This window comes from Capsicum annuum, chromosome 3 (assembly GCF_002878395.1).
Source record: "Capsicum annuum cultivar UCD-10X-F1 chromosome 3, UCD10Xv1.1, whole genome shotgun sequence".
Taxonomy (NCBI): Eukaryota; Viridiplantae; Streptophyta; class Magnoliopsida; order Solanales; family Solanaceae; genus Capsicum; species Capsicum annuum.
In genome coordinates this window covers 23,227,458-23,253,627 of record NC_061113.1, presented here as the reverse complement: position 1 = coordinate 23,253,627, position 26,170 = coordinate 23,227,458, and the positions used below count along the sequence as shown (strand labels likewise).

At 33.3% G+C, this 26,170-nt stretch overlaps 2 protein-coding genes and 1 long non-coding RNA gene across 3 annotated transcripts; all 3 read left to right on the top strand.

Moving 5' to 3' along the window:
- The first annotated feature begins 10,569 nt into the window (after positions 1 to 10,569).
- On the top strand, positions 10,570 to 11,117 carry LOC124897044. Its single transcript, XR_007053475.1, has 2 exons — positions 10,570 to 10,719; positions 10,811 to 11,117. It is a non-coding gene; the product is annotated as an uncharacterized LOC124897044 (long non-coding RNA).
- Positions 11,118 to 17,622: 6,505 nt separating this feature from the next.
- Positions 17,623 to 21,653, top strand: LOC107864094 (FRIGIDA-like protein 4a). Its single transcript, XM_016710356.2, has 3 exons — positions 17,623 to 18,712; positions 20,191 to 20,366; positions 20,962 to 21,653. Exons 1-3 carry the CDS (start codon positions 17,809 to 17,811, stop codon positions 21,430 to 21,432), a joined length of 1,551 nt encoding a protein of 516 aa, XP_016565842.2. The 5' UTR covers positions 17,623 to 17,808; the 3' UTR covers positions 21,433 to 21,653.
- Positions 21,654 to 25,162: 3,509 nt separating this feature from the next.
- On the top strand, positions 25,163 to 25,804 carry LOC124896609 (protein FAR-RED IMPAIRED RESPONSE 1-like). The gene has a single exon (XM_047408200.1). It carries the CDS (start codon positions 25,163 to 25,165, stop codon positions 25,802 to 25,804), a length of 642 nt encoding a protein of 213 aa, XP_047264156.1.
- The last annotated feature ends 366 nt before the right edge of the window (positions 25,805 to 26,170 follow it).

The following is a 26,170-nucleotide window of genomic DNA, read 5'->3' as shown; positions in this document are numbered from 1 at the left end:
GCACTCATAATAATAATACCCACATATTAAAATTAGAATATTGTGGTTTCATTTCATCCTAAGATTCCATTTACTTTATACTATTTACTCATTTATCCTAAAGGTAGAGCAGACAGAGTGGATATTACCAACATAAATTGTATGTGGTCGTCTGATGGAATGATTGAAATTTCTCCATCTTCATTCAGAAACTCTGAATTCGAGCGTTTGAAAATAAAAAAATATTACCTATATTGCAAGTACCCCTCTTGTAAAATGAATTCTATAATATGGAAATCTAAATTTAATCGAGACTCGGTACAAATATCAAACATCGAGCGTAAACAAACAAAGTTAAAAAGACAGAGAGGACAGGGAGGGAGTGCGCATGCCTGTTCAAATTTGTTATCTTCTGTTCCTTTTATAAAGTACAGAGACTTTGATAGGATAATTTAGTTCCTTCTTCTTTAAAATTCAGCAATATTCGTTACTATTAAGTACCAGTATATAATTACTTAATATTACAATTTTTCATGCATAAAATAGATAGTTATGAGTACCAATAATCTTAGCAAGCTCACACTGATTAAAGTCAAATGACAATTAATAAGATTTAAAACATCTGATACTATAACTCACTGCAAGTACCGATATTACATTTTTTTATCATGTTATAAAAAATAATGAGTTACAATTATGTAGTGAAAATAAATTATTTTTTCAGTAATCAACAGTTCTGTTTTAGTGTTATTTTAGATGATAATAGGTTTGATTCGATCATATTTATACAGTTAATTTGATCTATGTATCATACAAGTACAGTTAAAAGATTAGTGATTTTGCATTGCATGGAACTAGTTTTTGGAACTGAGAGAGGAAGTTTAATTGAAATTGTAACTGAAAAAAAAATATTAGCATGTATTTAAAAAAAAAAATGAACTTTTTGGTTCAAAACAACCTTTTCAATATTTATGTGATTGTAAATTATTCATTAACAATAAAAATTAAATTTTGAAATTAAATTATTTTTAATAGTATAAAGTGACAATTTTTTTTAAGAACGGACTAACTAGACAAAAGGGTGCCATGAGACAGGAGTGAGTTTAAAATGAATTTTATTTGAATAAATGTATTTTTATGAGCGAAAGCATAACTTTTCACTTGAAATACTTATCAAATAATTTTATTTAACTTTCAGAAATTCTTTTAGTTAAATAAAATTCACCTGTTTCTTTGACCTCCCGCCATGATGTGGGGTTTGACCATCACTTCCATCTTGTTAATTTAATTCTAAAATAAAATAGGTATGAGTAAAGCGAATTAACCTTACTAATCCTAATAAAAAATTGATATACTTTCACCATTTTTCTGAATACTTGTCCGAGTTTTTATTTACACTTTTACACGCACTTTATTAAAGACATTAATCGGAGGATAATCTTTATTTAATACTTTTTTCGTTCGATTTTACTTGCCAATAATTTTTTAATTAAATTTTTATTTTTATTTGTTATTTTTTGACATATTAAGAGACAACAACTTTTTTTTTCCTATTTTACCCTTAACGTTAATTACTTTTTTTTCTAAATTAATTTCAAGATATAATGTAAGCATTATTTAATAGGGTTACTATGGTAAAATAATCATATTATTTATTATTTTTCATAATGAGTGTGTCAACTCAAAATGTGACAAGTAAAATCAAATGGAGGGAGTACTTCTTTCTTTTGTACCATATTAATATATTTTCATATTTATGACTAAGTATAAAAGTTGAAACAAACAACTACTCTCTCCATCTCAATTTACTTGGCACGATTGCTAAAAATATTTATCTCAAAATTGTTGGCATGTTTAAAAATGTAAAAAATAATTAATTAAATTTTTTCAACTATAATTATATTATTTGAAGAAGATACTTCTGATCAAAATTAAATAAGGACACTTTAATCAATTTCCGCTCCTTATTAATTTCACCTTAAAAGTCATGTGAAAAAAATAAATGCGTCAAGTAATTTGAGATAAAGAAAAAGTTATATATTAACTTTCTAAAATAACAAATATTATGAAATATTAATTTTTAATAAAGATTACAGGTATTTAGTAATGGAGAGGGAGTATTACTGTAACTCTCTTGCTTCAAATATTATTTTTTTCAGTTTCAGCTTAACTGTTGCCTCCACTGTAATCAGATGTTTTAAAAATGTCCCAAAATAATAATAATAATAATAATAATTAAAAAAACAACTCATAAATATTCTTTATCTTTTTTTTCCTATATAAAAAGGGGGAATAGTACAACTCATTTATGCGTGAAATGATTGTTTGTTTTTTATTTTAAATACCTTATCTTTACGTTTTGCAATAAATTGCTGGGCAAAACAAGTTGGCCCAAAGTTAGAAATTGACTGGAATGAACTGTACAAATACAACCACCAAAGGTAATAATGAAGCACTATTCTATGATCGGGTCAAAATTTGAAGTTTATGTGAATTATATATACCTTGGTAAAATTTTAAATAAATATTAAATTTCAATCAAAATTAATGAATTCGAAAAAACTATAAATTATAGTATGGACTCTCGTGCTTCTTCATCCTTAATCAGTAATATTGAATTTGAGTTTTGCAAATGAAATTATTTCGACAGAGGTTGATCTTTTTCAAAAAGCAAAGTTCCTCTACATATTTGAGTTAACAATTTAAATGTTCATTCAACTTTGGATATTTATCCCAAAAAATCACTTATCTTTAAACTTTATTCAGAAAGTAACTCAACTTCAGATATTTTACTCAAAAAGTCACTCAACCGATTTTATTATTTTTAAACTAATATTTACTTATTGTGGAATTTCTTTTAATAACAAATTTTTGAAAAATACAAAATATTCATTTAATGACTCTTTTATCCCGTTATCTTCATTCCCCTTTAAGTTAAGATTTCTAGTTTCTCCTTCCCACTTTTCCTAGTTAGGGATTTCTCCTCTCCCTCTTATCTCGATTGAGGGCTACGTTTCAAAATTTTATTTTAGAAGATGGAATCAAGGAGAACAAGAAGTGAATCTCAAATAGAGGATTCGAAGTGTCTTATTTGTTAAAACTTGTGCTTGTAAGCTCTTTACTCATTAGTTGCGTATATCAATCTTATAAGCAATATTTTTTGTTAAAGGATATTGCTTATAAAGTGATATTTGAATGGTATTTATAGACTATTTTTTTATCAAGATAATTGAAATTTACCTACTTACTATCAAATTGTGAACTTGTAGACATTGTCACTGTATGATCTTACTTACTATAAGATGAACTGGTCCTTGAAAGAAAGACAACTATAAATCATCTTTTTGATCATTTTTAAAGCTTCTATCTTGACTATTATCTGTTGCAAGCCAATCTGATGAGCACAATGAAAGAAAATTATGTGTTGTATGGTCAAGTAGCCTCTAAGATTTCATGGACATAATAAAAATTCATGCAGTACATGAGTGACCGGGACTATGTGCATTGAACAAGATCAAAGGCAAGATAAACCTCTGCTTTCAAAGAAAAGGTAGACACTGTAGGCCACGTAAATTAATATATTGGTGTCGTAGTTAATAGAATCTCGCAAATCAATAATGAAATATTGTAGGCTCTCAAGAATTTAAATGTAGGTATGAAATGAAAGAAAGGGTAGAATGGTCATTAAATGAATATTTTATATTTTTCAGAATTTTGTTATTAAAAAAAAAAATCTACAAGCAAAAATTAATATAAAAATAATAAAATGAATTGAGTACTAACTTTCTGAGTAAAACATTTAAAATTGAGTGACTTTCTGAATAAAGTTCAAAATTAAGTGACTTTCCAGAATAAAAGTCCAAAATTGAGTGACCATTTACGTTATTAATTCTTACATATTCTCAGCATAATTTAAACTAGTATAAACGAAGCCAAAACAGATAGTAGATGCCACACTGTAATTACAATATTGTTTAACCATGCAATTTTGAAATCATGCTTTGTAATTTTAGTATCAAATATGTAGTACTTGCATTCTAGAGCGATTTTGGAAGGATTTGGATGATCGAGGTGTTAAAGGCGAGACTGAAATAGTTTAACATGTGAAGAGAACATACTATAATGAGGAGGTGTGAGAGATTAGCTATGGTGGGTTTGAGGAGAACTACGGGTAGGTCCTCATCAAAGAAATATTGAGAAAGGTGATGAAACAATACATGTTTTACTTGGAGACTTATTATAGATATGATTGTAGATAGGAGGATGTGAAAGATCTAAAATTATGTAATAGAGTATGTATCTAGCTAGGATTCCCTATCAATTCTAGTATTATTGCTCTCCTATTTTTTGGTATTACTTATTTTTATTATCTTTTACTTAGGTTATCATAGAATTTATTATTGATATTATTTTTTAGCACGACTTTGTTACTGTAGTATTCCTTTTCGTATTATTTTTTATATATGTGTTACAGGTCGAGGGTCATGGGAAACAACTCCTTTCTCTTAACAAGTTTAAATAAGATTGTGTAGACACTAATCCTTTTTAATTCATTTATAAAATTGTACTAAACATGTTAATTGTTATTGTCATACAGTAGTTATAATCCTTATTATCTCGGATTTTTGCACACAGATTAAGGAAAAAATATTAAAGACATAAATTTGAGACATAAATTTGACACAACTTTTTATTTTTACCCAAAAAAAAAGAGAAAAAGCTGACTTTGTAATACCTTTTCAAAAGTTAATTGGTTATCAAATCATAAGGATAAATTTGAAAAAAAATTCAATGATTCACTTATTTTGAAATACCAATAAATACTCCAATAATTCACTTATTTTAAAACGGAGGGAGTAATATTTATTCAGATTGAAAAAAATGAATAATTTATATGTATGATGGTGCGAAGACTCGTGTGAGGACGGTAGGTGGAGATTCGGAGCACTTCACAGTTTTGATAGGGTTGCACCAGGGATCGACTCTTAGCCCGTTTCTATTTGCCTTAGTGATGGATGTTTTGACGCGACATATTCAAGGGGAGATGCCTTGGTGTATGTTATTTGCAGATGATGTGGTTCTGATCGACGAGACTCGGGGTGAAGTTAATGATAAGTTGGAGGTTTGGAGACAGACGCTTGAATCTAAAGGTTTTCGGTTAAGTAGAATAAAGATGGAGTATTTGAAGTGTAAGTTCAGTAATATGTCGCAAGAAGATGGAGTGGTTGTGAAGCTAGACTCTCAGACCATCCAGAAGAGGGAGAGTTTCAAGTATCTGGGGTTTATAATTTAGGATAATTATGAGATTGACGAGGATGTCACGCATCGTATTGGAGCAGGGTGGTTGAAGTGGAGGCTCGCTTCGAGAGTCCTTTGTGATAAGAAGGTGCTCCTGAAGCTTAAAGGTAAGTTCTACAGAGTGGTAGTCCGGACAGCTATGCTGTATGGAGCGGAGTGTTGGTCAGTTAAGAACTCTCACGTCCAAAAGGTGAAGATGGCGGAGATGCGAATGTTGTGATGGATGTGTGGACATACTAGGAAAGATAGGGTGAGGAATGAGATTATTCGGGAGAAGATGAGAGTTGTCTCGGTGGAGGATAAGTTGTGAGAAGTGAGACTACATTGGTTCAGACATATGATGAGGAGGGCCCCTGACGCTCCAGTGTAGAGGTGTGAGACTATGGCTGTGGATGGTTTTAGGCGGGCTAGAGGTAGACCGAAGAAATATTGGAGAGGGTGATTAGGCATGATATGGAGCAATTATAGCTTACAGAGGACATGACCCTTGATAGGAAGGTGGGAAGGACGCGGATTAGGGTAGAAGGTTAGGGGGTGGGAGCGCGGCGATAGTAATAGGGGAGAGCTTCTTTGGGTCTGGAGTTTCTGGTTCGTAGTGTTGGGGCTGTAGTTTTTTGGGTTAGTGGTGTTGACTTTTTTGCATCCCATACTAGTTTATTATGCACTTATCTTTTGTGTTTGTTATACTATTAGTTTGTTTTGTGTACCATACTAATTTGTATCCGCTTACTTTTATTTGTTACACTATTATTGATCCTAAACTGAGGGTCTATCGGAAACAGGCTCTCTACTTCTCTTGAGGTAGTGATATGATTTGCATACACTCTACCCTCCCCAGACCTCATTAAATGGGAATACATCGAATATATTATTGTTGTATTTATTAATAATTTAAACTGAAAAGGAATTACCATTACTTAACTAATTTGAATAACACGAACAAATATTACTGTACGAAAGGATTAGTTATTTCTAAGTTTAGGTCGAAACTGTGTAAGGTACCTAGCCTAGCATAAGAGTAGAGTAGTAGAGTGTTTGAGAAGGGCGGCAAGGCAAGTGACTTTACTTTATGTGACCAATTCCTATCTATCACCGATGCATGTGAGGGGGTTTCAGATTTAACTGGACCCCACATTCCCACTACCCACTTTCTCAGGCTTTTTTTTTTTCTCTTCTTTATCTTTTCTTCCCTTCATTGGTTTCTGGGAAAATTCATCTTTCTTCCACTATCCAAACAGGTGTCATTCTCCTTACCTCACATGACCCCCCGCAGTAGAACTCCTTCGTCCCATTTTATTTATTTTAAATTTTTTAATTTACTTATTATTTTTTATAAACTTAGGAAAAATAATTTCTTTTTTTTCATATTTTACCTTTTATATTAATTAATGTACCAATGAACTTGGGACAAGTAAGTGAGACGGAGGGAGTATCTATCTAGGGTAGTTGCTTTCCCTTCATTAAATTTTCTTCAACCATACAAATATCATTGCTCTCTTATCCTATATCTACTACTAGTACTAGTTCACTACTTTTGCATTTATGTTTATGTTTTATATGATTGTTCTATCCTACTCACTAGTCATTTCATTGAATGTATTATATGTATTTTAAAAACAAAAATTATCTTCGTTACATGTATTACGTATCTCGATTGATTTAGAATTGAAAAAGATATATTGAAAGCTAATTATGCATTTTTATAAAGAAAAAAATTATATCTTTATTGATTATATCGAGATCTAATTTAATACTAGATAGATTTAGAATCGAAAAAAATATATCGAGAGCTAATTATACGTTTTTATAAAGGAAAAAAATTATATCTTCATTGAATATATCGAAATTTAATTGTATATCTCGATAGATTCAAGAATGAGATTTTTAGTAATTATTTAAAATATTTGAATTTTCTATAATTAAGCTTCGAACTGTTGAAATTTATGTTGTATGTCCTTAAATATATTATTTTATGCAAAATAAAGATGAAATAATTTGATAAAAAATAATTGAATCTTGTATAATTAATACTTAGGGATCGTTTGGATGGGAAAGAGTTATCTCAAAATAATTAGTTTTGAAATTAGCTAGTTTTAAATTAGTTGTCTCAGATCACCGTGGTATAAATTATCCAATCACTATAGCATAAATGATTGGATAAATAATCTCGAGATTAAGTTATACCTCCAATCAAATATGGGATAAAATAATCCTGCATATATACCTTATACATCACACCAAACAATCTCTAAGGAGTCGTTCAGTAGAAAGTAAAAGAAAAATAATTTCGGAATAAATTTTGGGAATAATTTTATCCCATGTTTGATATAAGGTACTCTCTCAGTCTAATTTTATGTGCTGTTATTTGACAGGACATGGAGTTTAAGAAATAAATGATGGTTTTATAAAGTTTACAAAATTGTCCCTCTTAAAGTCGCTTTAATGTTTATATTTTAGTTATTTTTTCTTATTAAATGAGACCGAGTAAGAATAAAAATGGAGATGGTGTCATTAAATAGTTGTCAAATAAGAAAAGATGACATTCTTTTTTGAATGGATCAAAAAGAAAATATCGATATATAAAATGGAACGAAGGAAATATTACTTAATCTCGAGACTATTTTATCCCACCATTTATGTTAAACAGGTAAAATTTCTATCCCATAAAAAGGAAGGAATAAAATACTTCTATAAAATATCTCAACTTATGAAATATCCTTACTTATTTCATGAAGTGTACCAAACGACCCCTTATATTATTAATGTCTACGTAACTAAATAGCAATCAAATGGCCCACAAATAGATTTTTAAATACTATATCATTTCTAGAAGACAAAATTTAAAGTTTATTAAAATCTAAAAAAACTTTCTCATTCTAATGACCTCTTAAATAGGGCGTTAGTTTAACTCTTAACTAAAGATTGCGGTAATTGGGTGATCGTTAACTCAAAGGTTTCGAGATCAAAACCTAAAATTTTTGTGACGTTTTACCATTTAAAAATAACAATATCCGATATGAATTTAAACTAATTTGACCCAAAAAAATAATGTACATCGGATAAAATAAAAAAGGAAGCAACATCAACTTATTGATTTTTTAGTACAGTTTAGAGCACAAGTATATTGAGTAAATGTTAATACGAAAAAAAAAAATTTAGTAATTGTGGTTAAATTAAAAAGATTACTAGTAAGTACTTCCTTGAACATCATCTTGTTTAAAGTATTGATATCCTACTGAGAAAAATATTTAACAGCATTAATCGTAAGGAATTTAATTAAATTTTTATTGCATTTCTTTTCAAATGACTTATAACTTATATATATTGCTCAAATTTTGAAAATTATTGCAATATTTATGTTGGAATTCTTAAAAAAAATAAAAAAATGCCCTGCTTTTGAATTCGACATACTTCCGATATTTTTAAAAAACTCGAGCAACATAACTTATAACGGATCAATAGTTTTTTATAAAATTATATAAATTATTTCTTTGAACGATAAGAATTGATTTATAAAAGAAGTATTTTCTTGTACTCAATGATGACGAGGATTCAACCACTAAAGTTGACATAGTGGTTTAGCGCTACATCCCTTAAGCAAGAGGTCGGGGGTTCGATCTCCGCCTCTGGCAAATGGAGCAAACTCTGTTGCCAGTTTCCTACCGCAAAATGCGTTGATCGAGGAACGGAGGATTAGTTTCATGGCTGCCGGCTGTGGGGTTACCTTTGGGAAACCAAAAAAAATGATGACGAGTATTCAGTCAGCTATTGAAATTTGATTTTGTTTCTAATTGAAGTTATCTTTTTTTTTTTTCCTAATAACTAATTAACAAGGTGTAAAGAAAATTTAGTTATATTATTAGAAGATAAATAATCGTTGAAATTAGATTTCGTAATGTTGATTCTTGACAATTTGACTTATGGTTGACAAAAAATAGACTGACATTTGTCAAAACGGTTTGATTGAGAGAAACAAAAAACCTAATACATACGATCAATATATTCTTAAATCTAATGAAACTGACAATCAACCAAATAAAATAACAAAACAAAACAAAATGGTAGGAGACCAAGATATTGTTATTTCCGAAACCACATGAATTATAATCCTTAACTTAAGCAGCACTCCACCCTATATTCCCCTGGCACATGTGAAAGTAATTTTGACAGAAAAAATCTGTGAGTACATCATTAAGAGTAGTAAAAAAAAGAAACTATCATCGGATTATTTTAATATTATTATAACAAATTATGAACCTCACATACTCTAAAAACATTTATCTGCGGACATATTTTGAAACCTCTCCACCTTCATGAGATAGGGATAATATCGTATACTCTATCCTTTCGAAATAACCCAATAACAACAACGTTTCATTATAGTTGAATAAGTAAAATCCATGAAGAATAAAATATATACAGTACCTCAAAAATAAAGAAATTATTTCTAATAAATCTGTAACTTAAAAAACCGTCCAAAACAATGTCAATAAACGAAGTGGAACGGAAGGAGAAAAAAATAACATTCTCTACCAACAACAGCTATCATTATTTGACCAGTAACCATGGAAAATTTTCTATTATAAAAAAACATTGAACTTTCATGGCTTGCTGGTATAGAAAGGAAGAGATAATTAATCCGATATTAACTTTAGATTAATTTTATTTAATATTTGATTGGAATAAAATTATCGAATAATTTATTTTGAAATTAATAATTTATAGTATTATTTTTATCTCACATAGTGGATGAAATAATAAAATTAAAATAACTAAGTCAAAGGTAACTAATCTTGAGATAATTTATTTCCAGATCAATTAACGAGCTCTTGATGTTACCCTCCGTTTCGTATTAGTTGACCCCTATGGACTTGACACATCCGTTAAGAAATTAATAATAGAGATGCATTTTACATATTTACCTTTGTATATATCGTTTAAAGTGCAATAATCAATAAATAATTAAGAGAGAAGAAATAATTACCCTCTGAACTTGTCGATTTTTATTCATCGTACACCTGAACTTTTAACCGTCTTAAATACACCCCAAACTTGTTTTTTCACAACTTCGACTGACCCTTCTTGTCCGACGTGGATAATTATTTGACCACAAACTCCATCACGCGCGTGATGGAGTTTTTTTGTTGTTCAAGTCATCCGTTCCAACGGTAACAAAATAAAAAAATCCATTTTCTCTTTAATTTATTCAATAAAATTTAATTATTCTTCTCCTATTTATTATCCATCTTCTCTATCATCTTCTTCCATCACTTCCAATCTACTTCTCTCAATTTCATTTTATTATTTCTACTTAAGAAAATTTCTAACTCCATGAAGTATAATAGGAGACTTGTATGTGCATGTGGGTCTCCTCCAATTGTGAGAATTTCATGGTCGGATGACAATCCTGGACATAGATTCCTCGATTGTCTGCATTATGGTGTATGTAATTCTTTTTTTATAGTATCTTTTTTTTGTTTATGTTTTGTAACAAGTTAAATTGATAACTTTTTTTCTATTCTATGAATTGCAGTCCCGATTTCGAATTAGTTGCAATTTTTTGGATTGGTATGATGCAGAATTTCCACGTCAAGTCAATATTGTCATTTTGGATTTGTTGAAGAAGACCAACAAACAACAAAAAGAGTTGAAACGCAAAAAGATGTTAAAACTAATTTTGTTCATTAGTTTGATATGTAATGTGATGATGCTAATTTACATTTTGAGTCATTGATTGATTAGCGTATGTAATGGTACTTTAATTTGATAAGATTGTGTATTTTGACGGATATGTTGTATTTGTTTGCTGATTAAAGCAATATATTCTCATTTCTTGGTTATTGTTGGCTTCTCCGTAAGAAAATGATAAGTTGGCAACAGCACAATAGCTGCATAATGTAACAATATAACTTTGTACATAATAAGTGCATTACGAATCATAAGTTGGCAAAAACACAATAAATGCTTAATGTAACAATAAAACTTTGTACATAATATATGAATTCATTAGTGCTTAATTGTTTCGAATTCATGAAATTAACGGCATCATAGTGCTCAATTGTTTCAACCAAAATCAAGTCGGGTACTTCAAAATATAAGACTGTTAAAACACATAAATAAAGACTAGTTCAATCATTCTGTTACGATACCAACAGTAGAACAATTAAGAGATGTCAACAACTAACAACCACCACCAACAGAACGTTTTTCCTTGTCCTTTGTATTTTTCTTTGATGAAATCTTTGCCTTGGTACTCTTTGTTGTTGTTGGAGATTTTCCTAATAGTTGCGCCCTTGTCTTAATTCCAACAGCTTTTGCTCTTGTTTGAACTTAAAGTTGCCTTTGAGTAGTAGCACGTAAATTTTTTCACTTCAGTCCTTTTATTGGTTGATAACCAATATCACCAGTCACATGTGCCGAACTCATTATGCATGTATTAACCCTTCTGCTACTAGTCAGTCCTTGCTGAAAAATGTAGCCAATCCTTGTTAATATTTTGACGAACTTTTGCAAAAATAATTAGAAGAATCAATTTTATAAGACACTTACATTAACATAAGTGTATCTAGATTTAGAAACAAAGACACCTTGACCCACAACTCTTGGTCTCTTGTTACCATACTTTCCATCAGTTTTGTCCATGTTGATTGTGCTGTTTTTTTTCCTCTTTCCAATAGAAGATTGTTGGGAGGCAACATACTAGAAAAACAAAAGAAACTAGTTAATAAGTAATGTATGTTAAAATTTTAAGCAAGCAAATGAGATTATCACCTCTTTTGTGAATGATTTAGATTTACGATTGGGATTATGTGGACATCCTCTCTTGTTATGATTTGGTTGTTTGCAGATTGAACATCTCATTGTCATCCCAAAATTTGGCAGCTTTTCAGATTTTTTCACTTCACCAATCTGTTTCTTTCTATTCTTTGGTGGCCTACCAGGCATTTGTGTCATTTCAGGTGGCTTAACCATAGAATTTCTGCTATTTGACCACATTTTCATAGTTGGGACTAGCTGAATAAAGTAAGAATAGGCCTTCAAATATGCCTCCTTTCTGTACCAGCGAGAAATTACTTGTGATGCATTCAAATTTAAGTAGTTCATTGCCGCTATACCATGTGCATAGGGAATTTCTTTTAATTTTCATGATCTGCAATTACATTTATTTTGCCTCAAATTCACAGTATGTTTGTATGCCCCTCCAGTCACTTCAAATCCTTAATCACCATTCCAGTCAATGTTGCACTGCATTGATTTTTCTACATTTGCATTGAACATCATCATTGTCATTGGAGATATGTCATCTGTCCAAGAATCTGCAAATTTTCTTGCCCTACTCACCCTTGTCATAACTTTTATCCTAATTTCTTCCAACATTGAAATAATTGCCTTGCTCCTAAGAATCAAAACTCAAGCATTGAAACTCTCGGACATGTTATTATCCACACTATCACACTTGAAAAAGATGTTGAAGTAAGCCTTGCACCATCTCTCTTTGTTGTAACCTATCAGATCTTCAACAATGCCTCTACCCAACTTAGAAAGAGCTTTAAGGTTATACTTAAATTGTGCCTCAAAAGTTGATCTAGCACAAGCCCAAAATTTCTTCCTTCTCTCTATACCTCTCCATTTCTTTGACCAATTGGCTAAGATGTGTCTAGCATACATTCTGTGCTCACATTCAGGAAGTATTTATTCTGTAGCAGCAACTTCTCCCTACAGTTTCAAAACAAACAAATGAAGTTAGCTAATTTTGGTCTAACTTAATAAAAAAAAATTACTAATAAATATAGTTACCTTTTGCATATCACTGATAATAGTGAGCTGGGAACCATCTCCTAAGTTGAGATCATCTTGTAATATCATAAAGAATCATCTCCATGTAGCCTTACTTTCTTTGCCAATCACTGCCTATGCTATTGGAATTTGATTGCTTCCATCCTTAGCAATAGCTACAAATAATTGACCTTTACAAACTCCTTTCAAAAAACAACCATCCAGTCCAATACATTTTCTACATCCCTCTTGAAATTCTTTTTTCATAGCATCAAAACAAATGTAGAAAGAGTGAAATTTTTTCATCCCACTATCTGAATCAATCAGCTTCACAACACAAGTACTACCAGGATTTTTTTGGAGCAACATATCCTTGTAGTCTAAAATTCTGTTAAATTCAGCCACATGATCCCCCATAATTTTTTTTAAAATCAACTTTCTTGTCTTTAAACATACTGCCTTGCCAACATAAACACCCAATTCTTTCCTAACCAATTCTTTAATCTCCCACCCTTTGATTGTTGGCTGGGATATAATCCTATCTTTAAGATAATTTGACAGAAATTTTGAATTACAAAAAAAATTAGTGTTTGTCCTAGTACATTTGTGCCTCGGATTGTAGGTCTTGACAGAAAAATTTCTACTCTTTCCTTCCTTGCTAGCATACAACAACCATGGACAACCACCTTTACATCTAACTCTTACTCTATAACTCTCATTCACATATTTGCCTAACTCAACCCCCTTCTTAATAGCATATTTAGTAACTGTTTCCCTCAACTTATTTGCATTCTCAAATACTAAACCTAGCTGCCATACAATCACTTCACAAGTTGGATCATATACTACTGAAGTGCTTTTTTTTCTTCCACTTAACTTTCCTCCCTCAAATTCATCATAAAAAACAGGCAACAAATCATCATCACTTTAAAAACTATTACAATCAGAACTATCATAATATGGCTTATCTTCTGTTAATTTACCCTTGTAATTTTTCTTATCTTTTTCAATATCATCAAACCCAACATCCAGTCCAACTTCACCCAAAGAGCCTTTTGCTTTCTCTTTCTTCTTGTTTCTCCTATTTTCTCTCTTAAACTTTCTCACATTTGCTTTCTCTATCCTCAACTCATCATGCACATCACTTTCATAGTCAATCGATTGGTCAGAATCATCATCATCACCATCACTATTTCTAACCTTTTCTTTTTGAACAAGAGGTTTCCCTACTCCTTTAACAGCAGGTTCAACTAATTTTTGGACAGATATTTCAAGTTCTTCTTCAGCGTCAGTCCAATCTATTGAACTATAATCAACCTCAACCCCAACTTTTGCTGCATTTTTAGATCTGTTACAATTATTTTGAACAGCAGCAGCAGCAGAAGAAGAAGAAGCCAACCCTAGATCTAGATTTTTTTCATTGGTATTTCCACGTGGAACAAAACATACCTCATCTTCTTTTCTATCTGCTAGAGGTGCATTAAAAGACTCACCAACACTTGTAATTTGACTTAATTGTCCTTCAGATTGACCCATATACTCTACAATTGAGTCCTCACACACATATGTATCTATTGTGTCCCTACCTTTAAAAAATAATGCAATGTCATAAATGTCCCCATCTTTTTTCATTTCTACCAAATCAACCCCCAAAGATGACCCAACATAAGTCCTCCCCAACTTTGTAACACCAAATGACTTTGCATAGTCAACAACTTCAGGAATTGACAAATAATCTTCATCCACATTATATACATATTCAGTTCTACCACCAATGTAGATTGGTCCAACCTCACTCACCAAAACACTATCAATTTTAAATCTTAAGTTCAACAACTTAGTAGCCATATGTCAACCTATAACCACAATAAGTAAATTTACAAAAAAAATTCAAAATCGAACAATACAATCCAACAGTAACAAAACAGCACACAAATTACAATAAAAAATTAATTTTACAAAAAAGTCTTAATTTTTGAACTAATTACGAAAAGTTTTAATATCATGCATGCAAAATTTCTCATAATTTCACAATAATTTAACAATATAAGACAATGTACATGTCTAATTTCAAGAAAACACCAAAAAATACACAAGTAAAATTACCAAAATAAAATAAAATTGAACAATACAACCCAACAGTAACAAAAAAACACACAAATTACAATAAAAAATTAATTTTACAAAAAAATCTTAATTTTTGAACTAATTACGAAAAACCTAATATCATGCATGCAAAATTTATCATAATTTCATGACAATTTAATCAATAACACACCGGCTAACAATCAATAATATGATTTCTATTCAAAATCAGAACAGTAATAGAAAGAAAACAACTTCAGTTTCAACACAATCAAAGAAAACGAAAAAATCAAGTTTTTAAGGTAAAACTTACCTGTCAAAACGAAATCTCAATATTACTTTACTTTTGACTAGTGAAAAACTCAAAATCTTCAACGAAATAGCAAAACACAGACTAGGTCACTACAACTTCACCAACAACTTCAATGAAATCTTCACCACCACCTTTGAGAGAAGTCACTACAAATTCACCAACATCAACGAAATCTTCAACAATAACTCAATACGAAATCATTCATTAACTATTACAAGGGAGATTAAAAGAACCGGATGATTTGGTTAGTGAGAGATGGAGGAGTTTAGAGAGAGAATAGAGGGGGGGGGGGGATGTGAAACGTTTCAATTTCTCTTTTTTTTTTTTATTCAACGGATGGTCTCATGTGGACATTATTAATCCACGTGGAAAGACACACAATTAAATTGCCATGGTGAAAGTGTGTGTATTAATATTGTGGCCTTTGGCCAAAGAAGGGTCAGTCGAAGTTGTGAAAAACAAGTTTGGGGGAGGGGGGTATTTAAGATGGTTAAAAGTTCAGGTGTACTATGAATAAAAGTCGACAAGTTCAAGGGGGTAATTATTACTTCTCTCAATAATTAAACATTAAACTTGGATACATGTTACTCCATTTCATGCATCGCACATTGTGTATTTATAATTGAAAAATAGTAGTAATCATTTAATTTCGATTTTGAGAATTGAGACCATTTATATATTATTCAATAATTTTGAAGACTATGTATGTATTCTATCAAGGATAAAATGAAAAATATATATATAAAATATTTTTAATTTTAGAATTTGAGTAATTAAATTAAAATAAATATTTTTAGAAAAAACGTCAACTAATATGAAATAGTGGGGGTAATTTAAAGATCAATTATAACCTATAGGTAAGTATTTTTAGTAGCCGTTTGGCCATGAAAACTAAAATTTTCCGAAGTTGGAGTTGAAGTTGGAGTTGAAATTGGAGTTGGAGTTGTGTTTGGCCATGTCTTTTTTAAAATTTTTTTTGTGACTTTTGAAAAAACTTTTTAAATATGATTTTCTGCCCTAACTTTTACAAACTATCAAAATCACCCAACTAAAATTTACCTACTAATGAAAAAAGAACAAAATTAGCCACTATTATAAAATAATTACATATACATGGTCATATTTAGTGAATTTCAATTATGACATATATAATATTTACATTAATAGCCGTTTTCTCATATTTGAAAATTTTAAATATGGATATTATATTAACAGATTACTGCTTTCTGTTTTTTAGGTAACAAATATTATCTTTCAAACAAATTTATTTTTTTAGGAATTTATTTCCTTCATTTTCCGTTCATAAAAAAATAGGAAATGGTGAGTTGTTATTAAATTTTAGGGTGCCGCTAATTTATTTCTTTAATTTTCTTATACATGAAAGATTTTACTGTGTGTGAATAAATTATTTCTATGTAAAACATGCTTTGCATATTTATGGTATATTATATCATATACCATAAATATATAAATATGCTTAGTATGTTTCTTTATACTTTGTATTTTTATATATGTGTGTATATGATATATACATGGTATAAACTTCATATATAACATACTTTGTATATTTATATTATAAATAAGCTTAGTATGTTTCTTAATACTTTGTATATTTATATATGTATATATGATATATACATGGTATAAAATTTATATATAACATACTTTGTATATTTCTATTATAAATATAATACTTTATATATTTATGGATATAAATATAAATTAGCAGTAAAATAATATCTTAAATAAGGGAGAAAATTAAATAAGAGATAAAAATAATGATGAGAGAGAAAAAGAGATATATATATTAATTAAGATAACATTAAGTTTGAAATTATAATTATTTTATTCTTTAAAACTGCTATATATGTAATATTGAAAAAGTAATGTTATAAGGAGAGTTTTATATAAAAATTTAAAAGATTGGGGTTATATATAATAACAATAAAAGTTGAAATTGAAGTTGGAAAATTGTGAAAATAATAAAAACCTATTTTTCATTTTCAGAAAAAAATTTTGAAATTATTTTTTAAATTTTTATGGCCAAACACCATAATTTCCAACTCTCAAAGAATTTTTCCGAAAAAAAAGAAAAAATTTCCGTGGCCAAACTGGCCTTAATTTTTCTCCCTAGTTGAAAAATAGAAACTTCCTAAAACCCAAACTGCACAGACACAAACACACACGTGCCAACGAACATCTCGTCCACGTCATCACCTCATACACTGTTCAACCTTAACCTTAACTTTATCATCACCACCAAACCCCAAACAAAACTTTGTCCCCTTCCCCAAATCCCCCCTCTCAAATCCCCCTAAATTAGGGTTTCCACTTCCCCAATTTCCAATTTTGCCCCTATGGGTTCCCTCGCCGATCCCGGCGAACTCGACACGGTGGCGCCGCCGCCGAGTTTCGACGAGTTCCAACGTCAAACTTCACTAATGACAAGTTGCACACTTCTTTGGAAGGAACTTTCCGACCACTTCACTTCACTTGAACAAGACATCCTTAAAAAAGCCGAAGCATTGAAAGCGAAGATAACAAGGTTGGATGAAGAGACTAAAGCTTCACTGAAAGTTCTGGAACATCGTGAGAATTCCATGAATGTTTCGCTTTCGATTGCTTTAGACAAAGTGGTCGAGAAGAAACGAGCTGCTATTTTAGCTCTAGATGATCACGATGATGAACCCGATGTTGCTGAGGTTGATAACTCTACTGGATTGATGTTGAAGTTGAAGTGTTTTTGTGTTAAGATGGATTCGAGAAGTTTCTGGAACTTTCTGATAATGAAGAAGAAAGACTTGGATGAACTGCGTGTTGAAATTCCGAAAGCGTTAGGTGATTGTGTAGATCCGCCAAGGTTTGTGTTGGAAGCGATATCCGAGGTGTTCCCAGAGGATAAAAGGGTAGGAGGGAATGAGAGGAACAATGATTTGGGTTGGGCTTGTGTTTTGATGTTGGAATCGTTGATTCCTGTGATGATGGATCCTGTGTTGGGAAATGAGAGGAAATTGGTGACACCAAGTGTGAAGGATAAGGCGAATGAGATTGCAGAGATATGGAAGAAGAGTTTGGATGAAAGAGGAGGGATTGAGAATGTCAAGACACCAGATGTGCATACTTTCTTGCAGCATTTGGTGACTTTTGGAGTTGTTAAGGATGAGGATTTTGATTTGTATAGGAAGCTTGTTGTTGGATCTGCTTGGAGGAAACAGATGCCTAAACTTGCTATCTCTCTTGGACTTGGTGATAAAATGCCTGGTAAATTCTTGTGTTTTGTTTGTACCATGTTGTTTATGTTGTTGCTTTGGCTTGAAAAATATGTGTATTTGTCTTCCATGGTCTTATGTTTTGATGAAATGGGGCTAAACTAAGTGAAGTGGATCGTGAACTAGCTTGGGATTTAGGGGTAACTATGTGATTTTGAGGGAATTAAGTGTGCTTGTGTGTAAACAAGGTCTTGTAAGTTTGGAAAATTTAGCTTAGTTGCTCTGATTGAGTGGCCATGTAGTGCAATATTTGTCAGTTTGTCCTCCTTTTTTCCATTTCCGAGCTGGGATTCCTTCTGGGATGTTCTCTCAAAGCTATATTAGACTGCTTCATACTGATATCTACTGTTGGTGGTGGGAAATCTTACTTTATAAGGGAACTTCTGTATTTGTTTGAAGCAAGGAGCAGCTTCTGAGGTGCCTCCTAGCTAGTCAGGGAACAGTATTTTTATTTAAGCTAATATGTTCTGCTAATTGTTGTAATCTGAGAGTGTTCTTACTCTACGAGATAGATCTTATCTTCACTACCGATGAAAGTTCCATTTGGTATTTAGTTGTTCCTTCTTGGTTGGCTTTCTCCTTGTCGTGGAATACTTGTCTGGTAACTTCAATTGCTTCTGTTTGTGGTTGAGTTCCAATTCTGTATTTTCAAAATAAACATCTAAAACATGTGCCCCAAGATCCAACTTCTTCTCCTCTGATCTACATTGCATTGTATAAACATGCATTCCCCTTGCTTCTTCTGTGGAAACATAATGTCTTTTCTTTCGACAGTCAGTAGGTTTGTCCGATTACAAGCCAAATTTTAAGAAACCATTTGTGTTTTTGGACCAGTTGATTTAGATTGGTTATAGCAGTGATTGCTTTTCTGATAAGGGGTTCAGTTGTCTTGTCCTAGAACTTTACCGGTGGCTGCTTGAGTTAAATTCTTTATTTGACTCCACCATATTAGAAGTGCTTTTAGTTATGTGAACTTGGTTTGGTTTCTTATTCTGGAATTTTAGAAACAAATTATGTGTTTTGAAAAGAGGCAGTTGATGAAAATGAAATAAGGCTAGACTTGTCTCATGCCTTAAAAGTTCTTTTTGTAGTTCAAATGTGAAGTAAAGTGGATGAAATATCATTCTGTAGTCCTCCATATTGTAGTAGATTGTTGAAAGGAATACGATGAGAAGAGAACATGTTGACAGCAGGATCTAAGTCTTAACTTCTCTGGGCGAGTAATTTGTGCTTATGTGCATGAAACCTGCTTTTGGGATCTCCAGAGCATCCCTCATTTTTACGATATAGATGATTTCATATATATATGCTTATCTTAATGGGATTTGTTTGGTTGTAGGTATGTGGTGACGCAATACATTTAAGGATGAACTCTCATTGTCCCTTGTATATGTTTTCAGTTTTGTTTTTGTCTATGGTACTCCAAGAAATGATTCTTGGTATGTAATCTTAGTGTTACTTTGTCTGCAGAAATGATTGAAGAGTTGATCAGCCGGGGACAGCAAGTTGATGCCGTACATTTCACTTATGAAGTTGGACTGGCAGATAAATTCCCTCCTGTTCCCCTTCTGAAAGCTTTCTTAAAGGATGCGAAAAAAGCTGCTGCTGCAATCATGGAAGATCCAAATAATTCTGGTCGAGCTGTGGTATCATCCAATTCTTTTTCTCCTGTTATATATCACATCCAGCTTTCCTTATCTTGTTTAAATTTAATTTCTTCCTGTGTCTTGTCTAAATTTATTTTCCAGGTTGTCTCAATTGTCTCTATCTAAAATAGTGGCAACTGGCTATGTTTGACTTGTCTCTTTCTGCTATCCTCTTCCTGCCAACAATGCCCCATTTTATGTTGAAGTCATTATTTCTCTACCTTCCTTTGGATAAAAATGTTTAGGCGTTCAACTTTGCTAAATCTGCATACATCCCTGTATGCTTGTTGATACATAGTCTGTGAAGTGTTGCCTAATTGATTGACGTAATGATGTAAAAGATCTGAGCTTCTCTTGCACCATGTCAGTCAGGTTATGCATACGTTTGATGCCATTGAGCTTAAAGCTCAAATTTTCTTATGAAGCTCTAATGTTGTGATGTATTGCCTTAAAGTACCACAGCAACAACATACCCACTATGTATTAAAGTCCATTAGGTCTATTACGTCAAAAGAAACATGGGGTTTATTATGGATGATAAAGACACTTTTTTGTCATTCGAATTTACTTATTGGTTTTTTGCCATGTTTAACAGCATTTTGCTGCTAAGAAAGAGCAATCAGCAATTCGTTCAGTTCTCAAATGCATTGAAGAATACAAGCTTGAAGCTGAATTTCCACCAGACAGCCTTAAGAAGCAGCTTGAGCAGTTGGAGAAGCCCAAGAATGAGAAAAAGAGGTCACCAGCAGCTGTACCAGCAAACAAAAGAACGAGAGTCAGTAATGGTGGTCCTATGCCTCCTGCTAAGGCAGGCCGTTCAACAAATGCCTATGTTTCATCTTTCCCTGTAGCTCCAGCATTTGTTAGGTCTCCACAACACACCCAATACCCTGCAGCTTTTCCAGCATATGCCTCACCACCAGCCATCTACGGTAGCAGCAGGAGCCCGCCTTATCCTTACTCCCCAGAAGCTGCTCCATATCCAGGCACCCCAGTGAACTATTCTCCATACGGAGGCTACTGCAATGGAATGGCCCCAGCTTACCCGCAAGCTTACTACCGATAGACATAACATGCATCTAAACTGGTGACAACTGATATGATGACCCAATCTAAATTTCTTTTTTAATATGGCTTGTAATCAGTAATCACTAACCTTTAATGGTAGCTTTATGTGTGTGTTAATTCCTAATTCTGACTTTTATCCTGCTGTCTTGCTTCGCAAAACTGCAGGTTGTATTTCTGATGTTAATTGAATGTGTAGTATTAGGTGGTTGTGAAAAGTAATCAATATGCTTAACAAACGACTATTAGGCTTTGGCGGGAATGACTGGTGATACCCAGTGATGACTTTAATCTGTTTTGAGAATATTAATTCTGTGGGTAAATAGCCGATGATGATGAATATGTTTTGTGTCATAAGGTTATTTATAGATAACATGAGCTGGGTTGTTTACTTTGTTGGTGTATGTACGTTTATTGCTACGTCTCTCTGGCAATGAGCAAATGCCCTGGTAAGATCGGTTCAGGATAATGGGATCTTAGCACAAAATGTACTTCAATGTTGCATTATAACTACTATTGTCTATTTGTATGAAGAAGAAACCACGTGACTGAAGGGGATTTTTGTTTGTACAAATGGTACCTCGAGTATGAAGAGATTAACGATACATTTATTAATCTTTGAGTTGTTTGGATCGGTTGGTCAAGATCTTTGGTCGTTATACGGTCCCGATGAAAAATGGCGTCACTTATGGATTCGTCGAGAGCAACTCTAATCTAGTTCATGACCTATTGAAAGTAGGAGATGCTCTGATGAAATCTTTGTATACTGAGAAAAACTAGAGTTAATTTGATAATAGTCTAGTGACCCTGCTTCTTCGGCCTGGATGCTTGGTAAGTTGAGACATGGGAAATATGTTGCTAAGTCAAGTCACTATGATATCTCCAACTACAGCCTGCAGGTATGACAGTCGGTAAACTTGTAACTAGACCAAATTTGTCAAGAGTCTTGGCGTCTTGGTTGTTTGCTTGAACGTGACGTCCTCTCAGAAGCCCGCGAATAAGACCTCTTCTCTACACTTTATCAAGACAAAAGCATGATATCCTCTCAGAAGCCCGTGAGTAAGACCTTTGTTCTACACTTTATCAAGACAAAAATCACAGTCTTGTCTATTCCTCCAAATACCATTTGCTTTCCACACAAATCCGAAGAAGTAACCACCAACGAGCCACGTGCAGATAAACTTGCACGCGAGAAATATTGACACAACTTTCATCCAAGTTCCAAAACTCAGATTTATGAAACGTTACAGATCTAAGCCAGAAATTCAATTAAAATCATACTTCAACAACTACTGTAAGACTGTCCACTCATCAGAGAATACAAATGATATTTGAACAATTTTGTGTGACGCAGTTTGATTTAAACTATGAAAATACGTCACATGAGATGTGATGAAGCGCCAGTATAAAGGTGAAAGCAAAGCTGAATACGAAGGAAACATGGTGCCTATGTTAAGTGGATAGAGGTGCAACTAGTCGATAAAAGGGGGGATCTCCAATTGATGAAGTTCTAAATCAGTAGTCAAATGTATTACTACTGAATACGCATAAATGATGTGTATCTAATTTATTCTCAACAACAACAACAAATTCAATGTATTCCCACAAAGTAGAGTCTGGGGAGAATAGAATGTACGCAGTCCATACCGCTACCTCCAAAGAAGTAGAGAGATCTAATTTATTCTCATTGTATAATATTTATACGCAGTTTATATATTAATTATACAGGATCATACAGAATAGATATGAGTTTTGATAATTTAACCAATGTATAACTAGTGTACCGTCAGCATATTACTTGTACACTAATGATACGTCAAGCTGGATCCTAAACGCTCACTGTGTCAACTAAAAAACGAGTCAAAGGATCACCTGTTTATTAGCTGTGCTTTCTCAGCTCGTTTATGGGGCAGAGTACTGCACTGGGTGCAGAGGGAAAATGTGCCAAGAACAAGTTGGGGCCAATATGTTTTAGGGCAGTGCTAAACAACTCGAGGGCCGTCGACTCGATTTACTCGAAAATTGTGAATTGACGGATTTGCCCTTTGACTTCAAAACTGCCTATCCTTCCCTCCAAAATTGCAAAACCACTTTTTTATTTTTTTTACTAGACCAACTTCTCCTCTACTCTTTTAACTTTCCTCTTTTACATTTTGTGTTCACTAATCATTCTACTTTACTCAATTAAATTTCCCTAACCATTTCATTGCAGTTGGGCATTAATTTTTCTATCCTCTTCCATTTAATTAGGGCATAATGGATGATAATGAATGTAATAACCAATTAAGAGCAATATTACATGACGTTTTTGGCTTGGAGGACGGTGATAGTTTGCATGGTAATGAAGATTCATATGGTGGATATGCTGAGGGTCCAGATCGATATTTGGACATCGACGACGAAGACCTTCAAAACCTGGCTGATGAGGAGACGAATAGGTCTCATCAATCGGTTCAAGATGAAGATTTAAGTGTTTCCGACGACGAAGAAGATGACTATGGAGAGGATGATGTTGAAGAAGAGGAAGGCCCAATGCATGATGATAGCTACACCGAACTGCAATATACGGCAGACCCTGTTGAAGATATGTATTTTCGTTGTGTATAAACCGCCTTCACATTTTATAAAGAACACAGTTGTTTGACTGGTTTTGGAGTTATTAAGAAAAGTGCAAAAAAACTGGCTGGTGAATTAAAGTATGTGACATTTGGGTGTGATAAGTGCCGAAAAACAACGACTAGGAATCAAAGTAAGAGGGTTGATTGCAAAGCTAGGGTGAACTGTCAAGTGATGAATGATGGTTCGTGAGTAGTGACAAAGGTTATTCTAGAGCATAATCATGAGTTGGAACCTGCGTTGTCGCGTTTTTTGCCCTGCGAATTGAGCAGGACTGTGAAGAAGAGTCTCGTAGCGCATAACATTGCAGGTCTAAGGCCTTCAAAAAGCATAAGGCTCTTGGAGGTCGAAGCTGGAGGCCCCAAAAAAATGAGGTGCACTCCCAAGGACTGTCGTAACTACATTCTTTAGCAACGGAGGTTCCGAACACTTTCCAGCGATGCTGCCGCGTTGCACATATTTTTTGTGGATATGCAGTCCAAGGATAATTTTTTTTCTAATCAATAGATGCCGACAATACTGGCAGATTTCGGAATGCTGTGTAGGTGCACACACACTGCAGGGCTGCCTACCGCGACTTCAGCGATGTCATATGCTTCGATACAACCTACCTCATGAATCAGTGGCGCATGCCATTTGCTTCCTTCATCGGTGTTGGTCACCTCAACCAGTCCATACTTCTGGGATGTGCTTTGCTCACGAGCGAGGACATCAAAATATATACTTTTGTATTCAGAAATTGGCTTACGGCCATGGGTGAAATCCCTCCAACGACTATTCTCACAGACCAATGTGAGAGTATTAAGGCAGCCATTCGCGAGGTACTGCCAAATACCGTCCACAGGTATTGCATTTGGCACATCTTTACCAAGCTACCTGTAAAGCTTAAGGGGGTGACAAATTATAAGCCTGCCAAGGCTTGCTTCAAAGAGATAATCTTTGACAACATTACAATTAGTGAGTTTGAGGATAAATGACAGGAATTCATTGAAGAATACGACCTGGGTCGAAGGATTTGGTTCGAAAGTCTCTATTCGGAGCGGTCCAAATGGGTTTCCGTATTTCTCAAGCATTTTTTTGGGCTGGTATGATATCCCACGCAAAGGTGTGAGTCAATGCATGCCTTCTTTGATGGCTACATTAGCGGTCGAAGCTCTCTAAAGCAGTTTGTTGAGCAATATGAGGTTGCTCTCAGGTTTAAATACGAGAAGGGATTGGAGAGCCAAACCAGCAAAAGAAAACATCTTGTACGACCTACCATCGTATCCGACTGGGATATGCAGATATATGGCCACTACACCTGCGCTATTTATGATTTCTTTAGGGTGCATGTTGTAAGGCTACCACACTGTGAAATTGAAAGACATGTCGATTTCAATGCGGTGGAGGGAGTTGAGGTATATAACGTGACAGACTGTTCCATACAAAGTGATTATCACGGTGATAATTTTGTCTTCACCGTGGAGTACCGTCCCGCCAATCAATATATTGAATGCAATTGCAAGACCTTCGAAAGTGAAGGGATTGCGTGCTGCCACATTATGAGGACGATGACTTTCAAAAAGATTCGTCTGTTTCACGATAGATATATACTTCGCTGTTGGAGGAGAGACATAGTCCGTCCACATCTAAGTAAATTCTTTCCAGGAGGGTACCCAACAATGACAGACGAGTATCGAGTGTACAATGGGATCAAGAAATGGCTTGATAGAAACTGCGACCTCGTATTGGACTGTCCCATTAGACGCAGGACCTGAAGAATGTTTTGAAAGCTTGTTTCAAAACATACATGGCCTGGAAAGATGACATGGCTGTCCCTAACGTTCCTAATTTGGACTCAAATACTGATTCAACAATCGTAAGAAGTCCGAGGGAGGTTTGTTCATATGGAAGGCCCCAGATCAACAGAAATAGATCTTCATGTCAATATTCATGCCGTGAAGATGCTAGGAGATGGGGATCTAGATACTATGATGTATACGAGGAGGGACAAAGCAGTCAAGGTAGGTGTGGAGGCTGGAGATGGGGCCGTAGAGGTAGTAGAAGAGGTGGGGTGTGTGGTAGTAGAGGAGGTAGAGGCGATGATACAAACGTAAGTAATCATCCCACAGTACATGAGTTTT